This window comes from Labrus bergylta, chromosome 11 (assembly GCF_963930695.1).
Source record: "Labrus bergylta chromosome 11, fLabBer1.1, whole genome shotgun sequence".
NCBI lineage: Eukaryota > Metazoa > Chordata > Actinopteri > Labriformes > Labridae > Labrus > Labrus bergylta.
The window spans coordinates 12917385-12940008 of record NC_089205.1 but is presented as its reverse complement, the minus strand read 5'-3'; the positions used below and the strand labels follow the sequence as shown (position 1 = coordinate 12940008).

Below are 22624 nucleotides of genomic sequence, written 5' to 3'. Positions count from 1 at the left end.
TCAATACAGCCTCTCTTTTCACCGACTGCTGTACACCTGATCTCTCCCTCTGTCTGTCTGCAGGGAGTCACCAAGAGGTTCGTCGAGAAGATGCACGAGCCCAGTTGATGAAGGAGGACCCCGAGCTGGCAAAGTGCTTTATCAAAACTCTCTTTGGGGTCTTGTATGAGGTGTACAGCTCATCCGCCGGCCCTGCTGTCAGACACAAGTGCCTTAGAGCCATCCTCAGGATCATCTACTTTGCTGACGCAGAGCTGCTGAAGGATGTACTGAGGAATCATGCTGTGTCGAGGTAACAGTGCCTCGCCTGACAGATACTTCTAACCTTACTAAGAGTTATCAGAAGGTTAATTTAGAGGAAGCCATTACTGTTAAGTGTCTGTTTCTGAGTTCCAGTAAATTGATTGTTACTTTTGTTTTGATTCCTTCTGCAGTCACATTGCCTCCATGCTATCCAGCCAGGACCTGAAGATTGTAGTGGGTTCTCTACAGATGGCTGAGATCCTTATGCAGAAGCTGCCGGATGTCTTCAGTGTCTATTTCAGAAGAGAAGGTAGCATATAAACTCAGGAAGAACATGTGCCTGCTCATCAGAGTAGATCACTTGAAGTTATTTCAAGTTTGAACATGAGCATGCTAGAGTGCAGGACAAACACGCTTGGAAGATGACTCGTGTTGTAGAGCTTTAATGGGTCTGTAATTCTATGAGCTAGGCCATCTTCTAAGGGTCATTTCCTTACACTCTCCATATTAAACAGCAACTATTTGAATATATGATGGCGAAAACCATTAGGTTATTGCTGAAGGAAAATAGATATTTCTACTAAACTTTTTGGCACAGTTTTTGTGCTTTTAAACATTTGTGACTTTTTATTTTATTTTTGGAGCGTTTATTTTTCCTGCATTTTTGTCAATCACATCCCTTTAATTTGCGATGTCTGTTTCCGCCCTGTTTTCAAGGTGTGATGCACCAGGTGAAGAACCTCTCTGAGGCTGAGAGCTTTCTGGTCACTAGTCCCCCAAAGGCTTGCCCTAGTGGTACAGCCAGTCTTTGCACCACCACCATCAGCACTGCATCCACCACATCTGCTAATAATGCAACTCCTGATCTGGGCTCACCTAGCTTCCAGCACAGCATGGATGACTCCCTGGACCTCAGCCCACAGGGGTAAGTGTGGGGCCTTGTAATGCTGGGCAAAATGTCATGCTGAAACTGTGCTAAGAAAGCAAACCACGGTCGCATCTCTGTGTTGAACCATCTAAAAACTGATGGAGCTAATTCTGACCTTCTGACAGTTTGCTTCACAAACTATATAGAAACTAGAAACTGAAGAGCAAAACATACTAGACATTTTTGACTGCTCATTTAGGTACTTTGATTTATGTATGTTAATTGTTTTTATGTTGTATTTCTTTGCCAAGCAGCATATTAATTATTATTTCTTACTCCAACAAGGCGGTTGAGTGATGTCCTAAAGAGGAAGCGGCTACCTAAAAGAGGGCCCAGAAGGCCCAAATACTCTCCCCCAAGAGATGATGATAAAGGAGACAATCAGGGTGAGTTACAGTGTTACAATCAAAAGTATTATCTCCAGTGTTCACACAAGTCTAGCAGCAGATCCAATGTTGCATTCTGTTATATTTGGTAAAGGGAATTGTTCAGCATTAATATCTCTCTTCTTCTTAGCTTGAAGCACTTCTGTACTGTCATGAGTTGAAATTGCTCTTTGTGGTCTTGGATCTGTTCTAAGCTCACAGGTTATCGTACTAACCTACCTCTTTTGTTCTTTATAGCCAAGAGCCCTACCAGTACCCAGTCACCAAAATCTTCCTTCTTGGCCAGTCTTAATCCCAAAACTTGGGGCAAACTGGGTGCCCAGACAAACAACGCCAACTCAGAACCCTCACGCACAGCCGGGGTGAGCGGCCTGGCGAGGGCACCTCCCAAGGACTCAATATCAAATAACAGGTACAGTGTTATTGATGTTGAGAGTCAGAAACACACTGGTCAGTTACTCGCTGTGGTGTGAATGTAGTAGCTACTGTTTGTGATCAGTGGTACCTTTTTTTTCTGTTACTCATTTTTAGAGACAAAATTAAGGCCTGGATCAAAGAACAGGCAAGTAAGTTTGTGGAGCGCTACTTCAACTCTGAAACTGTGGATGGAAGCAACCCTGCACTGAATGTACTCCAGAGACTTTGCACAGCCACTGAGCAGCTGAACCTGCAGGTAAAACATACCATTCAATATTACTGAACACCTATCTACAAATTAAAAACTTCTGGACTCATTTAAGAGGTGTTCCTTAAAGTTGAGTTTGTAATTGATAAGAGTTACAGTTTGGAAAATAAAAGAGAGACAAATAGAGAAAACAAATAAGTTAGATAAGCTGGGTTCAGCAAACATTTTGGTAATGTAACTCCCAGCACTGAGACCTTTCTCTGATGGTTTATCTTGTTCCAATATCCCAGGTGGACGGTGGTATGGAGTGCTTGGTGGAGATCTCCAGTATTGTATCAGAATCTGATGTGTCGTCGTTTGAGATACAGCACAGTGGGCTGGTCAAGCAGCTGCTGTTATACCTGACGTCCCACAGCGACCGGGACTTGCTCAGCCGGGATGTGCGGCTCAAGAGGTTCCTCCACGTGTTTGCTGGCTGTCCGGTGAGGGACTCAAACATGTTATTTTACATGACATTTTCAAATAGTTACAATCTTTGGAAGTTGAGCATTTTCAGAATTTAACCTTCTTTTTTTTTTTTATACCCTCCTGTTTGGTCTGAAGGTTCCAGGAGTGGAGCCCGTGGGGCGTCTGGACCCAGCAGAGAATGGACCTTACCTGGCACTGGTGCACAAAATGAACAGCTGTCTCAGCCAAATGGAGCAGTTTCCTGTCAAAGTGCATGATTTCCCCAGTGGTAATGGCAATGGCAGCAGGTCAGTAGGTTCATATTGATAAAAATGACCATAGACATGTTTTCTTTTTATATATATATTTCCTAACACTTAACTGAACCAATTTGTCTCTTCAGGGGCTCTCAGGCACTGAAGTTCTTCAACACGCACCAGCTCAAGTGTCAGCTGCAGAGACACCCAGATTGCACTAATGTTAAACAGTGGAAAGGCGGCCCTGTGAAGATAGACCCCCTGGCCCTCGTGCAAGCCATCGAGAGATATCTTGTTGTCAGAGGTGAGGGACTGTTAAACAAACGATGGGCCTCTTTTAATAAAGATGGGACCACTAGCAGCTCCTGTTAAATGAAGATTTACATCAGGGCTGTTCAGTGTTTCTCTATTTTGCTGTGACATTAACATTAAATCTTGACTTTCAAGGGTACGGCCGAATCCGAGAGGAGGATGAAGACAGTGACGATGATGGTTCAGATGATGAAATAGATGAATCACTGGTATGTAATTTCGATCATGCCAGATAATCCTCATCTTTGAATCTGTACATACTTCTGCCCCGTTGTCATTTAATATCAATAAACTGTACATGTAATACTCATACTGTATGTTATGTTTTGTTTACCCAGGCGGCACAGTTCTTGAATTCTGGCAGTGTGCGTCACAGACTACAGTTCTACATAGGTGACCACCTGCTACCGTACAACATGACGGTATACCAGGCTGTGCGGCAGTACAGCCTTCAGGCAGAAGAGGAAAGGGAGTCGACAGATGATGAAGCAAACCCACTTGGGCGAGCTGGCATCTGGACCAAAACGCACACAATTTGGTAAAAATCCACATCTTTTTCTAAACCTTATGTACACAGAATAGTTCTCTTTTTTTATGTTCTGCTTTCACCTTCACTGACTTTTTCATTGTTGAATCTTATAAGTCCATCTCTGAAGGGTTAAAAAACTTTATCCACATTTAAAAGTTCACTTTGTCACGAGGGAAAAGAAGCATTGCTCCTGGTTTACCAGGTGATGGACATCAAGCACTCTTACAGAGACAATATGATGTAGGGGTGTTGAAAATAATCATTTAATTGCATCGCAATGCAGACTTGAAGATTAATGCATCGATGCAGGGACAGGATGTAATCCATGCTAAAGAGGGTTGGAAAAAAGCATCTGCCAACCGATAAATGCGGTTGTTTAGCGCAGCTTTGAGTGAGTTTGTTTTGCCTATCGGTCACAGTGGGGATTAAACGAAAGTAATGTACGCTAACAGAGGGATTTGTGACAGAAAACAACGCAAATTGAGTCCCACTCCTGTGCTTGTTGACTTCATGAGCAGTGTCAGTTGGTCCTGTACGCTGAGACCACAGTGCTCCGCTGCAGGCTGAAACGGCTTCACTCGGTGTCTCTTCAGCCGACCGCAGCATAGGTTAGCATCTTCATAACAGCTTAAGGTGTGTTTAAACTGATGCCTCGCTGTCTTAAGTCCAGGATAACTAAAAGAAGGGGGCTGTGGCTATGGTTCATGATCAAGAGCGGCTGTAAACACAGTTGACTTCTCATCGAGAATCACCACTAATAAGTACACCTCTGCTAAAGTTGTGTTCGATACACGATAAACACGTTCTATTTCCGACAAGTTCTTTGCAATAAAAGCCCCTGGCCTATCTGTAGTTGTAGTTCTTTTAATGTGAAACATTCATATATGGAAATTGAGTGTCTACAGCTGTAGCAACTTTTCGTCTAAAATAAAAAGGACAGAAAAGAAACTAACCCTGAACAAAACTCACAGCCAAAGGCTACAACGTCCTGAGAAGGGAACACACAGTGACTCTCTAGTATAATAAACTAAACACACAGAAACGTAAACTTATTACCTATACTGTACCTCCATAATTTATTTATTTTAACTTATATTGAGAAGGACATTGCGGTCTAAAGCACTTTTTAAATCATACAAAATGAGTTCATATTTCTGACTGTTTGTGTCTGCTTAAGAAAAAGTAGCTATGTGCAGTAATATAGGAAATTGAGGATGCATCGTGATATCAAATCGTGAGACCAGTGAGGATGCGCAACTCTAATGTGGTGTCTTGTTTTCTGGCAGGTATAAGCCTGTGAGAGAGGACGAAGAAGGCAGCAAAGACGCTGTGGGAGGAAAGAGGGGCAGAGCCCAGACCGCTCCCACCAAAACCTCACCTCGCAACGCCAAGAAGCAGGACGAGCTGTGGCATGGTGGGAATTTTTTTTAAATTCCTTAGAACGAATGCTTCCTCAAACTTTAATGAGTTGTACGCATGTAATCTGTTACACAGCAGCTGTTGCAGTAAGGGTACAAGTTGTCCTCGTGTGGCTATTTTACCATCGGAATCTGTTCAGTCCTCCTCATTACACCCCCTGTTCACTCCCTTCCAGATGGTGTGTGTCCCAGTGTCCTCAATCCCTTAGAGACATACCTCACTTCGGAGCCACCGGAGACTATAACCTTTGATGACCCCTCTTTGGAGGTCAACCTGCTGCTGAGAGTCATGCACTCCATCAGTAGATACTGGTTCTACTTGTACGAAGTAAGTGTCATTCCTAAAGAGTAACACGAGAGAGAAAGTTTGTTTCTGTCCAAGATTTATATATCTCTCACTTGACAGCTAAAGTTATGGACTCTCATGAAAACTCAAATCATGAACTTTAAAATGGCTTCAGTAATTGTATGAAAAAAGTCATCCTGATCTAAAGCTTCCTCTCAATGCATTGTTCAAGGCCTACATGCAATCAGTTTAGTTTATAGTTTCATGACATTAACTAAAGAATGAACATCTTTTGTCTGTTTTGCAGAATGCTGTGTGTAAGGAAATAATCCCCAACAGTGAGTTTATAAACAGTAAGCTGACAGCCAAAGCTAATCGTCAGCTACAAGACCCGCTGGTCATCATGACAGGGAACATTCCCACTTGGCTCATTGAGCTTGGAAAGACCTGGTAAGTGTTTCATACTTTTAACTTACAGAGGAACGAGAATCCAACCTGTATACTAAAACAGCCATACTGCGGTTGGTATCTTTGAAAAGTATGGTTTGGTTCTCACATGTGATTTTCTCTCTCTCTCTCTCTCTGCAGCCCCTTCTTCTTCCCCTTTGACACCCGGCAAATGTTATTTTATGTAACTGCCTTTGATCGCGATAGAGCCATGCAACGCCTGTTGGACACAAACCCAGAGATCAACCAATCAGATTCTCAGGACAGCAGAGTTGCACCACGTCTCGACAGGAAGAAGGTGCAGCATGTTGCCATGTTAAACTAGAGTATACATAGTCGTCAGTAAATCTGTCATCAGCTTCAGTTTGACTGGAATTTGAAACGATATTTAATCTTCTCTTTCTTTTTGTGTTTACATTCAGATAACATTTAATCTCGATTAAACCTATTTTTTTTTATCCTTTATTTTCTTTCCTTTCTTCTTCTTTCAGAGGACGATAAACCGCGATGAGCTGCTAAAACAGGCCGAGTCTGTTATGCAAGACCTCGGCAGCTCCAGGGCAATGTTGGAGATTCAGTACGAGAACGAGGTACTTTGAGCTTTTTAATGCATCTTCATCTGCAATCAATCAATCTTCAATCAATCTTTATTTGTTTATTAGTGCAGGTCATGATCTTAAAACATAACCATGCTACAAATCTATTGTTCTTTTTTTACCTTTCATCAGGTGGGCACGGGTCTTGGCCCCACTCTTGAGTTTTACGCTCTGGTGTCTCAGGAGCTCCAGCGGGCCGACCTCGGCCTGTGGAGGGGTGAAGAGGTCACACTGGCCAACCCTAAAGGTACCACATTTGTCTCCTCAGCTTTAAACCCCCCGATTAACGTAGCACGTCATGTTGGCTTTTCGTGCTCATATCCCTTTTCCTTAATTAATGAGGTTTTGATGGTGGTTGGAATTCATTAATGTTTGATGGTGTAGCAAATGTATCTGACTTGCTCTCACGGTACTTGTGTCTCTGCCCAAACAGGAAGCCAAGAGGCAACTAAGTACATGTTCAGCTCCAGAGGACTGTTTGCTGTTCCCTTCGGCAGGACAACCAAACCAGCACACATAGCCAAAATCAAAATGAAGTTCCGTTTCTTAGGAAAGCTTATGGCCAAAGCCATTATGGACTTCAGACTGGTAACAGCATTATCTCTGTTTATACACTTGTATGTTCAACTGAGCATTAATGCTCTTCTGCCAGGAGGAAAATAATGTTATTAAGAGAAAACATTTTCATTTCCTGTTTTTTTTTTTTTAACCACTTTCTCCTGCTCCTTTCCCAGCTGGACCTGCCCCTGGGCCTACCATTTTATAAGTGGATGCTACGGCATGAGATGTCTATAAGCTCCCACGACCTGGTGAACATTGACCCCGGTGTGGCCAAGTCCATCCAGCACCTGGAAGACATAATCCGCCAGAAGAAGAGGCTGGAACAGGACCGATCACAGGTGAAGCACAGCACAGGGGACATCCATGTTCCTGGGGTAATTTGTCACTTGAATAGCACGTCTCCTTCACTGTTTCTCCACTTGTCTCTATTGCTCTTTTCACAATGTTTCCATACAAGTGCTGTGATTAAGCTCAGCTGTCATTACGTCTTTGTACATTCATATTGATTCCAGGATGGTGTTTTATTCCCATCCCAGTCTGTAAATTCACATTGCATTGCGGAAGCACGGCACAGCGGGAGCTCCATGCACACACACACACACACACACACACACACACACACACACACACACACACACACACACACACACACACACACACACACACACACACACAGCGCTGTGCTCCCCTGCTGATCCAATGATTTCTCTGTTACTACCTCCGTAGATAGTACATAGGGGGATCACTTTGTCCCCTCAATTTGCTGTTGCAACATTCAGATTGAAGTAGAAACATAAATATCACGCTTTGAAACGGCTGTCTGGATAGGGCTTATGATATCAATTGTTTTTTTTCTGTAACAGACGAGGGAAACTCTACAGCAGGCATTAGAGAGCCTGAACATGAACGGCTGCTCAGTGGAGGACCTGGGCTTGGACTTCACCCTCCCAGGATTCCCAAACATTGAGCTGAAAAAGGGCGGCAAAGACGTCCCAGTCACAATCTACAACCTGGAGGAGTACCTCAGGGTATGTAAAACCTGTTCTCTGTTTCATAACATACGTCTGTGTATGTGGGGTTGCTCTTAAGGTGAACTTTTTCTTTTTGTCTTCCTCCAGCTGGTGGTCTACTGGACTCTGAATGAAGGAGTATCCAGACAGTTTGAGTCCTTTAGGGAAGGCTTCGAGTCAGTCTTCCCCCTGCATCACCTGCAGTATTTCTATCCAGAGGAGGTAAGCCCATTTCCTGATTCTTTTCACTCAATTCTGTCTTTTTACAGTACGATGCATTCAATAAAAGTATCAGCAGCTACATTAACTCTGAATCAGTCATTCTAAATTAAAATAAATGTGTCTACAAATCAGTAGAATTCAACCACATCAATTTTTTTAAGTTTGCCTGTTCCTTTAAATGTCTGATTATGTATTCGTCCAACTCGTAGACAATGAATTATGAGTGTCCCTTTTGTTCTCTTTCTGAATCTTGTTTCATCTGTCCTCCCTGCTGCAGCTGGATCAGTTGCTGTGTGGCAGTAAATCAGAGACGTGGGACGTCAAGACGCTGATGGAGTGCTGTCGACCGGACCACGGCTACACACATGACAGGTGAGTAGGTCAGGCCATGACAGAAAGGGAAAGATCATCTTACTAATTACTACAAAGACGCTCATAGCCTCTAAAGCCATGTAGCTTTAGTCAAGCGGTGACCTGCACTGAGTCTTAATGACCATCTAGTTACCTTCTGATAAGTGCTGGGGCTTGAAGGCTTCATTTCACCACCAACTTACCCACCATCAAAAATTCAATTTCATTCAGTGTGCAGTTAAATGAAATACATGACACTATGTAGATGTAAGTGAAATTTGAACACATTTGATGCTCATTCTGTCTTGTGTCTTCGCAGCCGTGCCGTGCGGTTCCTGTTTGAGGTGTTGAGCAGCTTCGATGCTGAGCAGCAGAGACTCTTCCTTCAGTTTGTCACAGGGAGCCCCAGACTGCCTGTTGGAGGTGAGTCATCTCATTTAGACGACCCATCAAAGACGGTCATATGGAAACATTACTAAAAAGCAGGAGACACACAGAAGATCCTTGACTTATGATCATCTATGAACCAAGTTAGAGATTTAATGGATGTGACTTTTATGAATATTAAACAGATGAACTTAGGATGCAGGTGTTGTTACAATTAAATTAGTTATTTGTTTGTGGAGTTAAAATGTTGATATAACAAAAATAGTGTTCTACATGTCTGCCTGACACCTTGTGTTTTCTCTCAGGTTTCCGGAGCCTCAATCCCCCTCTGACTATTGTGAGGAAGACCTTCGAGTCAACAGAGAACCCGGACGACTTTCTCCCCTCAGTCATGACCTGTGTTAACTACCTGAAGCTGCCTGACTACTCCAGCATAGAGACCATGCGAGAGAAACTGTTGATTGCGGCCCGCGAGGGCCAGCAGTCCTTCCACCTTTCCTGATCTCTCCACATCTCACATTAAAATGCCTTCTACAGCGACTGATGAAATCATGACTTCCTTCTTAGTTTTTTTGTAATCACATACATTAAGGCTCATGTACAGCCTTCTTGTTAGAGAAAGCAGCTTGCAGAAAAATTAAGACTTTAAATATATATTTGCTGCCCCTGTCTCTCAAAAAAGTATAAAAAAATACAAAAAATGGAAGGGTGTTCCATGACTCACAGAACTTAAAATATTAAAAAAAAGAGAGTCAAACTTATATCAGTAGTTGAGTAATGTTAAAAAAAGATGAAAACATCTGGGTGACATTTTAAATTGCATTGCTATGTGATATTTAAAAAAGGGACGTCTCCTCTCCAGAGTGGTGGACAGCGTCACTGGGTGTAGGGGAGGACTGGGCTGGGAGGGAGGGAGGGAGGGGGGTGGGGTCCATCGAGCAAGCTAGGTTTACTTTAGCTCCAAAGATCATTTGTACAGACAAATTTGCAGACTTTGCTCATTCTACACATTTGATAGAATAGCTCTTAGTTCTCATGTCTCTGCCCCTCAGTTTGTCTGTTTGCATTTTCTTCTGTATTATATTGGCCCCAGTTTGTGTGTTGCATTTTGGTTCGGCTTTTCTTCCCCCCTGTGTGTCTTTTTGCTTCAAGTTGTGGAAACGAGAGTTGCAGTTGGTTGAATGCGGGTAGTGATGAGCGCATATTATCTTCTTTTCTTTTTTTTTCCACCCCTCTACCCGAGTTGAGATTGTGTTCTGGCCTCCTTTATTCTAGAGAGCTTCAGCTCAAACGAAGAGTTGTAACCAATGTGTTGATCAGGTAAATTTGTTTTGCTCTTCTTTTGATAGAGTTTAGTGTCTTTCTGTTGGGCCCTACCTGATGTGTAGGGTTATCTTGGTAGACCAAGCTCTGAGCAACCCTCAACACATAATGTAGCTGGGCACAAAATATGGCTGGTCGCATTTTATCGTTTCATGGCCAGATAGCATTTCAAGTTCATTTATGGAATAAAGTTTATATGCAGTTTCACACCCTGTTTGAGGTGAGAATGTCTGCTTTACTTTTTTTTTTTTTTTTTTTAATTTTCTATATTGTCTTTATTTCTTGCTGTAGTTGATTATTATTATTTTTTCTTTGCACTGCTGGCTTGGAACAAACCGTGGTGTGCACCTGCAGTCTAAGGCCAGGGGAGGGCGCCACTGTATGTTCTCCTGGCCCAATCGTTCATGTGCTGGTTTCTAAGATCTGCAATAATTTACTGCATCAGGTTCATGTTTTTACCTGAACATAAATAAAGTAACTGTTTGACTCATCTTTGTTCATTGTTTTATTTACCCATCCTTCCATCTATTTGCCATGTGTTTCTCATGCTGTCACTAACTATTAATATGCTATGAACGTATGTCCTCTGTGAGAGTGGCTGAATCATTCGTTACCCTCTCATTGTAAATAACAGAAAACCTGCCGAGTTTAGCGGATGCACCAAATGTCTCCCTACATGTTGTGTTCCTCTGCTTTAAGCTGACTTCAGGGGAGTCGACTGACGGATTCACTGCACCACAGAAGGAGTCATTATGGAAATGAGGAAAGTTGAGGCAGGAGTTCAAAGCCGATATCTCACTGACAACCTCCAGGGGTTTGATAAAGATCAAACTGAAGAACAGCCCTCTTTGAATCTTGCAGTTACATCATCAGATAATTAGAGGTTGTGCAATTTACACAACATGAGGATTCTCAAACTGTAGGTCAAAGGAGGGCCAAAGTCTCAGCTCCTTCATAGGAAGGATATGGATTTTTGTCTGAGTTTGCTTTTCTCAGTGGAAACAATTCATGTATCAGTTATTAAATTTGAGTTATACACTAAGCAAACAGACATGCATCCATAAAATATATTTACTCCTTTTCCTTGAAGTCATTTCTTGTTGTTTTCTAGAGATCTCATCTTATGTGTCTGTCCGCAGAGTCATAAAAACACAAAACAAACACTGATATCGACTTAACTTACCTCACAAGTGTGGGCAATGGCAGCATGGTATGCCGTTATCGGCCCATCACAGTGACCAGCTTATTGTTTTGATTTCTAGATCGCCTGAAAATGATCTGACCATCACAAGAAAACAAGCTTTTAAATGAATCAGTGAGATAAGTCGAAATCTAGAAAAAGCAATTTGAAAATCTCTCGTTAACAGGGGAAAAGGCAGTGAGTAAAATGTATGCATGTCCTCTCAGGATGTCAATGATACACTATGTCATAATCAAAGGGAATTACAGTTCAGATCCCACCTTTAAGTAAAACTTTGGAGCTTTTCAGAGACAATGTCCTGATTTTCAGTGCCTGGTCTTAATGATAGGCCATGACATTTTGAAGTTCCTTTTAATAGAACGATCAGGTTTATAAGATCAGCTTCAAACATGCCACAAATGTAAGAGGTTAGAGACAAAGTCCGCCATTCTTGTGTTTCCCTAAAATAAAATAATCCCATGTTTTATTGAAGCTTGAATGACCTTAAGGCAGCCCACATGAAAGAACGTACAGTATGTTTCCTCCACTGAAAGAGTGTTTCATGTTTATTTCAGGTCAAATTTGTGCAGAAAAAGGGACTCCTAATTAATCCCTCATCTCATGCGTTGGGGGCTTCTGTGTTCCAGTTCTTTATTTAAAGGTGTAATCACGAGGCCTTTTCCTAAATATGTGAAGTTACCAGTGCTAGTGACCAGTTCATGTAAAATGTAAAATCAGTGTACTGCCCCTTTTTTAGGTTGAGTGTCCTCAATAAACCACTGAGCTGTGATTTGTTGAAAAGCGAAATAAATACTCCATGGCTACCCACTGCAGGATTTCTAAGAAGATCTAAGATGTTTTTACCCAAACATCCCACATCAACGACAGCCGCAGCCATGTACTTACTGTGTTAAGTATTCTGACTCATTTTGTACACCAGCATGAGTCTGCTGTTTTCCAGACTTGGGAGTGCATCACCTCCCCTGTGGTAACAGCGCCTGTTATCATTGGGAAACAGCTAATCTTATAGCAAAGCTGATGAGGATATTCTCCACCAAACACCTCCCCAACACCTCCTATTCCTCCTCTTTCTTCACAGACGTCACCCCCCCCCCCCCTCTTCCCACCCTCCTGTAAAGCTTGGCTCCAAGGAGAGGTTATTGATGATGAGACTCCTAATGAGGAGGGTGGAGAGGTGCTCTCCTTCTCCGCACTATGTGTGCGTGTGTGTGTGAGTGAGAAAAGCCGGGGAAAGAGAATGGGAGTGTGTGTGAGAAGGTGCCTGTTGGAGGGTGTGTTTATGGGAGGGGGGGGGGGGGGGGGGGGGGGGGGGAGAGAGAGAATGTCGTCAGCATTCACCGTCACTGTGACTCGGAGACATTAGAGCACCCTCCCCTTCTCCAGCATCCTTACCTTCGGCCAGTCTGCTCTCAGTCGTTCTGCCTGCATACAGCTCTCCTTCTCTCTCTCTCTCTCTCTCTCTCTCTCTCTCTCTCTCAAACACACACACACACACTCACCTCAGCTGCTGTACGAGCGGCGGCTCCCTGAGCTCTGAGGAAAGAAGAGAAAGACTCGCACATTAACAATAAGTATGAGGGTCAGGATGAGGTTGAGTGCGTGTAATCCCACACAGACTGTCGCACGGAGCTTCACACCGTCCCTGCTTCTCCTTCTCCTGCTGTTCCTCAGCAGCAGCAGCAGCAGCAGTATTGGGGCCGTCCCCTCTCCCTTCCAGCTGGCACCGGACACCCCAGCCCCAGCTGAGCCCACCCCGACCCAGACCAACCCTCGTCAGGACCCCTGTGAAGGGAGACCCTGCCTTAACGGGGGCTTCTGCCTGGCCCTCCCCTCTGCCGGCAGGCCAGAGGACACCTGGGAGTACACCTGCACCTGCAGCCAGGGCTTCACCGGACAGAACTGTGAGGTAAGGACATGTTTTGCTACTTCATCTTCTGGGTTTTTTTTTTAACGTTTTTGTGTGAGAAGCCTGTGCTCGTATCTGATCTTATTCCTTAGATTTTGCTTGAGTGAGCAGAAGACTGAGAGTAGATAAAATGGTTGTTTGCATTTTCCTCTGTTGTTCAGGTTCATCAGGCATAACTGCAGCACACAGAGGAATCTGGTTTTTGTTGTGTTCTTTAATATTCAAGTCAGAAAACGAGTAACAGTTTTTGATTCTGAAAGGACTGTTTGAGGTGTTTCTTTTTGTCTTTTGACGAGCGTTTAAGAGTATGTTGTTCAGATGAGATGTCACTCCTATCTGTCATCTTCATGATGTTTAAACAAACAGCTCGCTCTGGATGATGTGTGTGAGAAACCATGCATCTTATCTGTTTCCATACAGTAGCTGATGGTGTGTGTGTGTGTGTGTGTGTGTGTGTTTGCTCCCTACTGTTGGATGTGATTCTTCTTAAAGGGAGCATGTGCTGTCAATGAGACATCGGAGACAAGTGCTGCGTTGCTGTGGCAACAGGAGGGGAGAGCGGCAGCAGTGAGATGTGAGCGAAGACTATGGATGTGTACTTGTGTGGTTTTTATGTCTTTGTGTGTGTGTGTGTGTGTGTGTGTGTGTGTGTGTGTGTGTGTGTGTGTGTGTGTGTGTGTATTTTTGACACATCACTTTTCATGTGATATGATGACATGTTCTCAAGTTAAGAATTACACATCTGAAGAATCCAAGAGGAGTGCGAACTGTTCAATATTTATATCTGTGATTGTGAGTCCTTCCTCTAGTCTTCTGAGACAAAAAAAAAACTCAATTGTGTGAGAATCTGATAACGTCTGAGATTCTGATGATTGGGCCAAAGGAAATCTGCATTCATTAGTGGGAACATCTGGACAGTCATGAATAAGAAACATGTTGTTCTGTTGGAGGCTCCGCATCTCTTATTCTTAAAGTAACTAGTCTCCATCATGGTGAAGAAACTTCCTGATCAATGTTACCTGTCTCTTTGAACATCAAAATATTTACAGGCACATTTCTGTACTTATGCTTTGATAAGCCCCTGATCTATCCAGTCCTAAATCAAGTGAATTGTTATGGCTTTCGACTACTTCTCATGATCTTCTACTTTGCGAAATTTAGATTGGACTGCAGATTTTAAATTTTCCTCTCAACTCATTCTGTCTCCCAGGTGTGTCTGTGCTCTTCACAGCCAAATTTAAGATCAAGAGCCCCTAAATTTCCAGCGCAGTGCCTAGAAAAGTGCCTGAATACTGCAGTCATTATCTCATAAGACGTGAACATATTTGACCAGTTGTATTAAATCTTTAGATTGGGTTTTATACTTCTTTGGGAGATTATTTAAATTATTGATTGCGTTCAAGAAAGGTCAATGATGATGTCTCATAGAGATAAACGTCCCTGAACTTGACCTCTACACATTTCTTCGTCCTCCTTTTTACACTTCTATCCCTCCAAGGACATTTGAAGCTGTGAAGCGGCCCTCTTTTCTTTTAATTTAGCACTTTATTGATCTCCACATAAACCTGCTCTTCTGCTAGATTGCATAGAATTCATTTGAGCTTTACGATAAATGAACTGTGGCAGAGCCTCTTTAGCAATAGGCTCACTGTGTAGCTAGGCCTGTGAGTCATGCAGGGGTGAGAGAGAGCATCCGGCAGCAGCACAGAGGATAAATGAGTCTGCTGCAGCATCACAGAGGGAAACAACGGCAAGGTGACTGTGTGAGTTTTAGCAGAATCACCAACAGGTGGCAGCCATGCCTCCTCTTATGTTTACATGATATGCATACACTGTGTTTGCTTATCTTGTGTTTGCACACAGGGTATATATGACAGTGGATGGTTTCTACAGGACTGGAGAAATTTAGCGGAGCATGTAGCCACAGCTAGGATAACTGTCTCCTTGGCTGTCCTGGTTTCATGTCTCAGAATAGAAAGCAGCTGCAGTTTGTTTCCTCTGCAGCCTGCTTCACTGCACACAAACCACAGAGGACTGTGTTGTCGCACAGCTCTGAGCTGAGGCCGGACAATACACGTGCAGGGAAAATGTTCTGTTTTTCACGCTATAGGAGGAGAATAAAAACATTTCTCCTTGAGCACACTGCAAAGATTTTCTTCAACTGAGACACCCTGATAAAAACAACATCCATTCACTCGGCTCTAACCCTTTTTATGTGCCAAATTTCAGGTCCAGCACGGACCCAGTGCAGAGCCTGAGGGGGGAATCATTGATTTCTGACACGCTCCGCTCTCACTGGCTGTTTCTTCTCCATGGAAACTGTAGCATCAGTCAATTGAGATTTGGTAAATGACCTGATTGGCTGAGCATATTGCTGGTTTGCTTCCTCTGTCCTCTGCATGCGTCACAACATTGTCCAGCAAGGAGGAGAGACAGGAGGAAGGATATCGGTGGAAGGAAGTATGAGTTGGGGAAGAAAAGACAAGATGAAAGAGAGAGAGATGGGGAGAAAGCACAATGAGGTTGAGTAGAGGAAAAAACGATTTCTATAAATCAAGTAAAGACCTGGTTTTGGAGCTTAGAAAAGAAGAACTGTTATACACCAGTGTCATGTTCTCACCCTCTCTCCCTCACTCTTCTTTTATCTCAAAGTCTGTGTCAAACCTGCAGAGCCTTTTCTCAAAGCAGGATTAGCACAAAACCCAAGCTGTGTCTTTAAAAGTAAACTTGAACAGTAGGTTTAGGATTAAAACGTGGCCATGCCTGTTGATTTCGGGATATTTCACAACATTTCTTAAATTATCTGACAAGGTTGCTAATCCTGCTTTGTGACTCACCCCCCTGTGGCTGTGTTTCACTCTGCAAGAATCAAAGCAGCCTAATTCGAACCACAGCCGCGGGCACCAGGAGGAAAAACAAACCCTGAATACTCTTCTAACTGGATGAGTTTTATTATAAGCCTGCACCTTTTCCTGGATGGCAGCCTGTAAGCTGTCCTGTTGGAATTCACTGGCCTTTCTCTGAGTTATTAGTTTCTCAGCCTCTTGCTTATTCATTATTAAAAGGCCTGTTGTGTGCCCTGATGGATTTGGTAACTTGCTGTACAACACAATGGGGCTGTGGTAGCACAAAACAGCCGTCCATCATGAAGTCCTCTGAGCCTTTGCTGCGTTACTCAGCCATTCAGTGATATGAAAGCACTGGTTTATGACTGCATTTCCAGACTGGAGCTTACAGCCCCAACTTTATGAACACAGGAAGTTTTTTTTTTTTAATATTTTGCAGTTATTTGGAGAGCTGGTGTGGGACCGGAGGTGGTGAAAGATGGGATATCTCTAAGAAGCACAGAAATAATTTAGCTGTTTCTGCAGATAGTTCTGCCTGGATTTAATAAGCTCACACAGAGCAGGTCAGAGCTGTTCAGGCTTTCAGGCTTCTTTTTTAAAAAAAAATCTTTGTTATGATGTTTTTAGATCTCATCACCTTTCCTTCTTCAAACATGTAAAGCTGCTTTCACACCCTCAAGGTCTCCTGTTTCCCTGATTTTTTGCACATTATTTAAATGTTTCGGCTTGACTGGGATTTAAAAAAACGTCCCTCTTGTTTTGTAATTATTCACATTACATTTCTTCACTTGTGGAAATTAAGATAAGACGATTGATAACACTCTTGTGTCTTTAGGGTAAGACTTAAGCAGCTTATGAACTTCACACAATCGGTTAAAAGGAAATAATGAGTCTGGCTTAGCCCAAGGGTTACCATTCTGTCCATTGGCTCCTCTAAATGTAGTTGTTGTTTTGAAAAATGTTTCAAGTCTAAACGTTAACAGTAGTATTTTTGAAAAAGGCTTTTTAATATTTGAAAGCTCCTTTGAGGAGTTTTTAACAGGTTATGAAACAGACTGAAATGAATACTTACACCTTTTTAAGATCAACGAAAACAACGAGACCATCAGCATTAAGATTAGGAGTGGGAATCTTTGGGTGTCCCACGATTCGATTTGATTTCAATTCTTTGGGTCATGATTCGATTTAGAATCTATTTCTGATTCAAAACTATTCTAGATTCATGGATCCATGGATTCAAAGTCTAATTTTTAATTAGTTCATACTTCAGGATCTACTCCAGTCATCTGGAACTGCCTGAATTTCTTGCTGCTCCATTTATTCTACTGAGTGAAATAGCTAGCTTTAGCACTTAGCAGGGAGGGACTGATTAGCCAAAAAATACAAATATTTTTTGTAATTTATGAATTAATTCAAAATCTCAGAAGATAAGAATCTCGATTTTTACATAAAATGATTTTTTTTCCCCATATATAATTAAGATCCATCTAATCTTTAGGTAGGCTATTTGAAATGCCTGAAACCTCAGCTGCTTTAGATGTCAGAAGAGGCAATTCACAGAAGGCTGACACATCTTTTTTTGACATTTCCCACAGAAAAGATACTCAAAGAGTTATACATCTGACTGTTAAAGTAAATAAGGATGCCATTTTTTTGTAAGAAAGAAAAACGTAATTCAGGTAAGAGATAAGAGGCACTGCTTTGTCCACAGGGGGCACTAACGTCAACACAAGACACAAGTTAGCCATAGGAGCTTTAAGGGAATTATGTGTAGGACTATGTCTGGACCAGATATAATGATGTCCTGACATCTCCACTGGTTTGTTGACAACTCAGTAAAAGTAACATCAGACTGAAGGAAGTCAACAATTTCAGCTTCCAGTTAGCATATTAGCATTCTGAGATTTTTACCTCTTGGACTAGCTGCCAGTTTTACGCTGCTCTCAGTCTTAGCTAGGCTTAGTTAAAATAAGCAAACTGGCACATGGCTTAAGCTTCATATTTGACGTGTTTCGAGATTCATATCTTGTTTGTAGTAAAAGGTATACACATTTTCTGTTGTGCTTTTGCTCAGTCATGAGTCCTGATTACTGCAGTCAATGTAATGAGTTAGTACTTTGGCCACTTTCTTTCCATATCTGCTGTTTAAGGTCTACATGATATTCTCAGCTAACCTTAGTGACCTTAGCTTCATACTGTGCAAACATGCCAGAAATATGAATCTTCTCATCTATAGAAAAACAGCTTTTAATGTCATCTGAAGAATCAATGTCTATGTTAGAAGATGTGTGTTTACTCATTCAGTTTAATTTCGCATTTTATTTTACTTCTAGAGAGCGATCATTCGTTTCACATGCTGTTTCAATGTTTTATGTATTCGGCCAAAGTGATAACTTGTTGTAAAATGATGCAGATTCACGGCCGCTTCATTCTTGACATAGCTGATTTGTAGCTAAAGGAACAAGATTTTTCAAACCTGACAGATTATTTTTATGTTCACAAGACTCTGTGACATCCTTACGGATGTTAATTAGATGTCAGGTTGGGAATGTAGTGAGAAAATAAAATGTATTTATATCTTCGACTTTTGCACTTGTAATAAGAAACAGTTCGTAGAACGGTGGAGAAACAAGTGATGAGTCATTCATTAAAGGCCAAATGTGTTTTCTTTTCCAGTTTGTCTGCATAGCAGTAGCAATAAAAGAAACATACACTTCCTGACAGGACTCAAAGCCGAGTCCTATAGCTGTTTCATTATCATTGTGAAAAGGGTTAGTCTCTCTCTCTCTCTCTCTCTCTCTCTCTCTCTCTCTCTCTCTCTGTGTTTGTGTGATGGAGGGCAGCCCTTGTCTCCCATGGCCATTCACTTTGCTGCAGCAAATACAGCCTGAGCCGCATCCAATTAGGCCTAGCTCAAAGCTCATCACCAGCCTTTGGTGTCTTTTGATATCCCATGCTTGTTAGTCAGAGGGAAGATCCAAGCTAAGAGGAATATGTTTTTTATGCACCGTGTGTGTGTGTGTGTGTGTGTGTGTGTGTGTGTGTGTGTGTGTGTGTGTGTGTGCATGTGTTTGAATGGACCCCCCCCATCATCTCCTTCCAGAGGGACTTTGTTTTATTGCTCTATTTGCTGAAGCACTTCTGTAGAACTCAGCGGTCAGTGAATTGTGTGGATCGTCCTTACTGCTCAGCATGATGACAAGCAAATTCAGCTCTTTCCTTTAGGTAGGCTTGTTGTGGAATCTAGTATGGCAGTAACCAAGGTTTGTTTTTCTTTATTATCAGCTATTATTATTATTTTTTTAAATATCTGATTTAAAACAATATAAAGCAGAGGAAAAAAAGGCAAAATGTTCTTTTAGACACAAAGAAGACATAAATGATCCTCTCTTGGAGTGCTGCTGATTACAGCAGGAAGAGACAGAGAATGAAGAAAAACTGTGAGCAGACTAATTGTGAAATCCAATTACTTAGCACAATGACCACTAATTTGCAATTACTCTGTCAGTACAGTGTTGGATCCTGTTGGGTTGGTTTAGCACAAAGTGAATCAGAGGATAATTTTAAGTCTTCTTGTAGGATTTACCGGCGGAGGGTAAATGATTTTTAACAAAAGCAAGTCTCGTGATATCTGCTGTACCGTGGCTCGTTGTAACTGCAGGACTGGCACAGAGATAAAATATGACGGGACAGCTTAAGCAGCACTTAAGATGGTCTTAAACTTGGCCTTGTCTATTCACTTACAGTATATGATTGCTTTTGCATTGAATAATCAGGATAGGGAAAAAGGCAGATTTTTGTGTGCAAAATTAGATTCCACGAACAGTCAATATGCTACAGTACAACATCATGGTCACATCATGTTCTCTCTGTGAAATTACAATCCCTCTATTTAGTCCACACTTACCGGTATGTGTATGGACAAATATGAGTAATAATACACATAACTTTGCTTTATGGCTCCTTGCTTTGTCTTTCAGTGGCTCCACTTTTCTTTTTCTAAATAAAGAGATCAAAGTGTTTTGGTCACAGCTGCAATGAAACCATTTCTCTCAATGTTGCACTAAAATTAAGTCACAGTACAGTCACTGGCAAGGATAATGAAAACAATATAGAGCTACACCAGCAGCCCCTAGAGGCTGCATAATGTGAATTTAAAGAGAATGCTGACATTCCGATGTGAGATCATTTTACTAAAAGAAAATCGCTCTGAAATATTCTGAAGTTGTGTTGGATTAAAATCATACATTTTGGTCTGATAGTGATAAAAGAGAAAGCTCAACCAATGAACAAAATAGAGAGAGTTGGTCAATTGGTGCACTTTCCCAAGTCATCTTTAAAAACACACAGTAGCAGCAATCAGCAGTAAAATGTTGAATCTTCTGCTAAAGAAACATTTAAATCCTCCGTTAATCAGTTACTTGATGCTTTGACGTAAGCAGGGATGTTACTTTGGTTACACGCTGCTCAGAACACTGCTGCATCCTTTGATACGGCAGCTATCCATCAGCTAAAAAGATATACTCTTCCGAGCTATTATCACTGAGCGTTCACTGCTACTCATGTTGATGTCCTTAGATGTTTTGAAGCAGAGCATTCTGCCTTTGAACAGAAGGGCTTGAGGCCAATCCCTTTTGGTCATTTCCATATCACACATCACCTGGCCTTTTGATGTGTGTGCAGTGTGAAGAGGAGCTGGCATTGTGGTGGGATAAAGCATGGGAGATGGTCTGGAAGAGAATGAGCGACTAAACATGCGGGTGATGCCTGTTATCATCTATGAACCAGCTAAAAGTCATAAATTGGTTTTCGTATCCGTTGATGACCTTGCCCACGTTAATTGGTCGGTATAGCAATTGCAATTTGATCTTTATGTGTAATGGATATTTGCATTTCTTTAGCACCATGAGCAGTAAAGTTTTGGAGCTGTCAAAAGAGGTCAATACTTTTGGTTTAGTTTTTATGAAATAGCTCAAAAAGATTTTTGTAAAAGATGAAAAAAAAAAAAGTCCCCAGAAAAAGAATCCTACACGCTATGGGGATCATTTTGAATATCCCCTTAGGGTTACCATGAGGTTAACATGCTAACACAATAAACTGTAAGCATCATAAACATTTTACCTGCTAACAGTAGCATCCTAGCTATGCCAAAATGTGAACAAGCTAGCTTGCTGAAATTAGCATATAGCTCAATTTAAGCACCACTCAGCTATAGCTCAGATAGCTACTATGTATCAATATTATTGAACTCATGTCCAACTAGTAAAGTCCACTGTATTATAAATGTGTATTAAATCACATTTACCCACTACCACACCTGAAATATAAATGTTCTCAGCATTAATTAACAACGGGTCAGCTAGCTGAAGTCAAAAGTACAAAACAGCAGAGAATGCTAGCAAGAGTTTTAAAACCGTTTTAATGTCTGGCTAATGTTTCATCTCTGCTTCCATCTGTTTCTCGTGTTTCCTTAAATAGTCTAATCACTTGCCACATTTTTCATGCCCTCCTGACTGCTCACATATCTGCAGCCCATATTTCTTCTTTTATCACCACCACTCATCATGAAAAGGGCTCTTAGCTCCGTGTCATTGGATTTCTTAATTTTCCTGGAGTCTGGTTGTGAAACTTCCCTCTGGATAGAGAAGAAGTCATTACATTTCCTCCGATGGTTTAGTTCAGGTGGGTTTTTGTTTTATTGCTTTTCGTCCGCCCTCGTTGTTATTTATATCTTTAATGGAGTAGAGTTGTGTCACCATCAGCGGTGTAATGTCAGAAAGGGCAGAGTAGCTCTTACTCAGCAGCAATTCACCCGAATAATAACCCTCTACACCTTCATTGTACGGTCGCTTCTAATGACTTCTCCTGTTGTTGCAGCTGTCAACATAATGAGCGTGTGTGGCAGGAGGGAGCTCTGTGTGTGTTAGAGGTCGAAATTATGAATCACTTTGCTTATTTGCGTAACATTCACCTTTACACGTTACAGATTTCATGTTTGTTTGTTTTTTCGGGACAAGCTCCACAACTGCATCACAGTACCAAGTGCACTTTAATATGTACAAACAGTAAATGAACCCATCACCATTCATTCAATGCAACACTCAGCACTGATTCGGACCGTATTCTGCTTAATTAGATGTTCAGTATGTCCAAGCTCATTCATTTCAGTAAAAAACAAACCAAAAACAAGCAGTGCACATAAGGTTAATAACTCAGCAGCCTAATTATACCTGACTTCACAGAATATGATTGATTCTGTGGCTCATTGTTGTCTTGGAGTAACTGTCCACTGACTTGAAATTATTTTGTTCATTTGTACTTACATTAACTAAACTATTTGTTT

General features: G+C 41.8%; 2 protein-coding genes across 11 annotated transcripts in view; both read left to right on the top strand.

Moving 5' to 3' along the window:
* The window catches only part of trip12 (thyroid hormone receptor interactor 12), a 29609-nt gene extending 18791 nt beyond the window's left edge, over positions 1–10818 (top strand). For 6 of the 10 annotated variants that reach the window (XM_020641777.3, XM_065960313.1, XM_065960312.1 and 3 more), the window contains 24 exons: positions 64–292; positions 435–553; positions 961–1168; positions 1457–1557; positions 1795–1969; positions 2089–2230; positions 2473–2664; positions 2786–2937; positions 3033–3190; positions 3334–3407; positions 3537–3736; positions 5014–5141; positions 5322–5473; positions 5739–5881; positions 6020–6176; positions 6370–6468; positions 6607–6721; positions 6908–7062; positions 7209–7409; positions 7899–8063; positions 8154–8267; positions 8545–8639; positions 8938–9041; positions 9311–10818. In XM_020641777.3, coding sequence (XP_020497433.2) covers positions 64–292; positions 435–553; positions 961–1168; positions 1457–1557; positions 1795–1969; positions 2089–2230; positions 2473–2664; positions 2786–2937; positions 3033–3190; positions 3334–3407; positions 3537–3736; positions 5014–5141; positions 5322–5473; positions 5739–5881; positions 6020–6176; positions 6370–6468; positions 6607–6721; positions 6908–7062; positions 7209–7409; positions 7899–8063; positions 8154–8267; positions 8545–8639; positions 8938–9041; positions 9311–9507 — 3575 coding nt within the window. In that variant the 3' untranslated portion in view covers positions 9508–10818. The remainder of the gene's footprint in view (positions 1–63; positions 293–434; positions 554–960; positions 1169–1456; positions 1558–1794; positions 1970–2088; positions 2231–2472; positions 2665–2785; positions 2938–3032; positions 3191–3333; positions 3408–3536; positions 3737–5013; positions 5142–5321; positions 5474–5738; positions 5882–6019; positions 6177–6369; positions 6469–6606; positions 6722–6907; positions 7063–7208; positions 7410–7898; positions 8064–8153; positions 8268–8544; positions 8640–8937; positions 9042–9310) is intronic. The other 4 variants (XM_065960315.1, XM_065960314.1, XM_020641788.3 and 1 more) reach the window with 1 other exon arrangement.
* A 2101-nt stretch (positions 10819–12919) lies between these two features.
* Positions 12920–22624, top strand: part of dner (delta/notch-like EGF repeat containing) — a 57525-nt gene continuing 47820 nt past the window's right edge. The window contains exon 1 of the mRNA XM_020641773.2: positions 12920–13435. Within this exon, the coding sequence (XP_020497429.2) occupies positions 13103–13435 (333 nt within the window). The 5' untranslated portion in view covers positions 12920–13102. The remainder of the gene's footprint in view (positions 13436–22624) is intronic.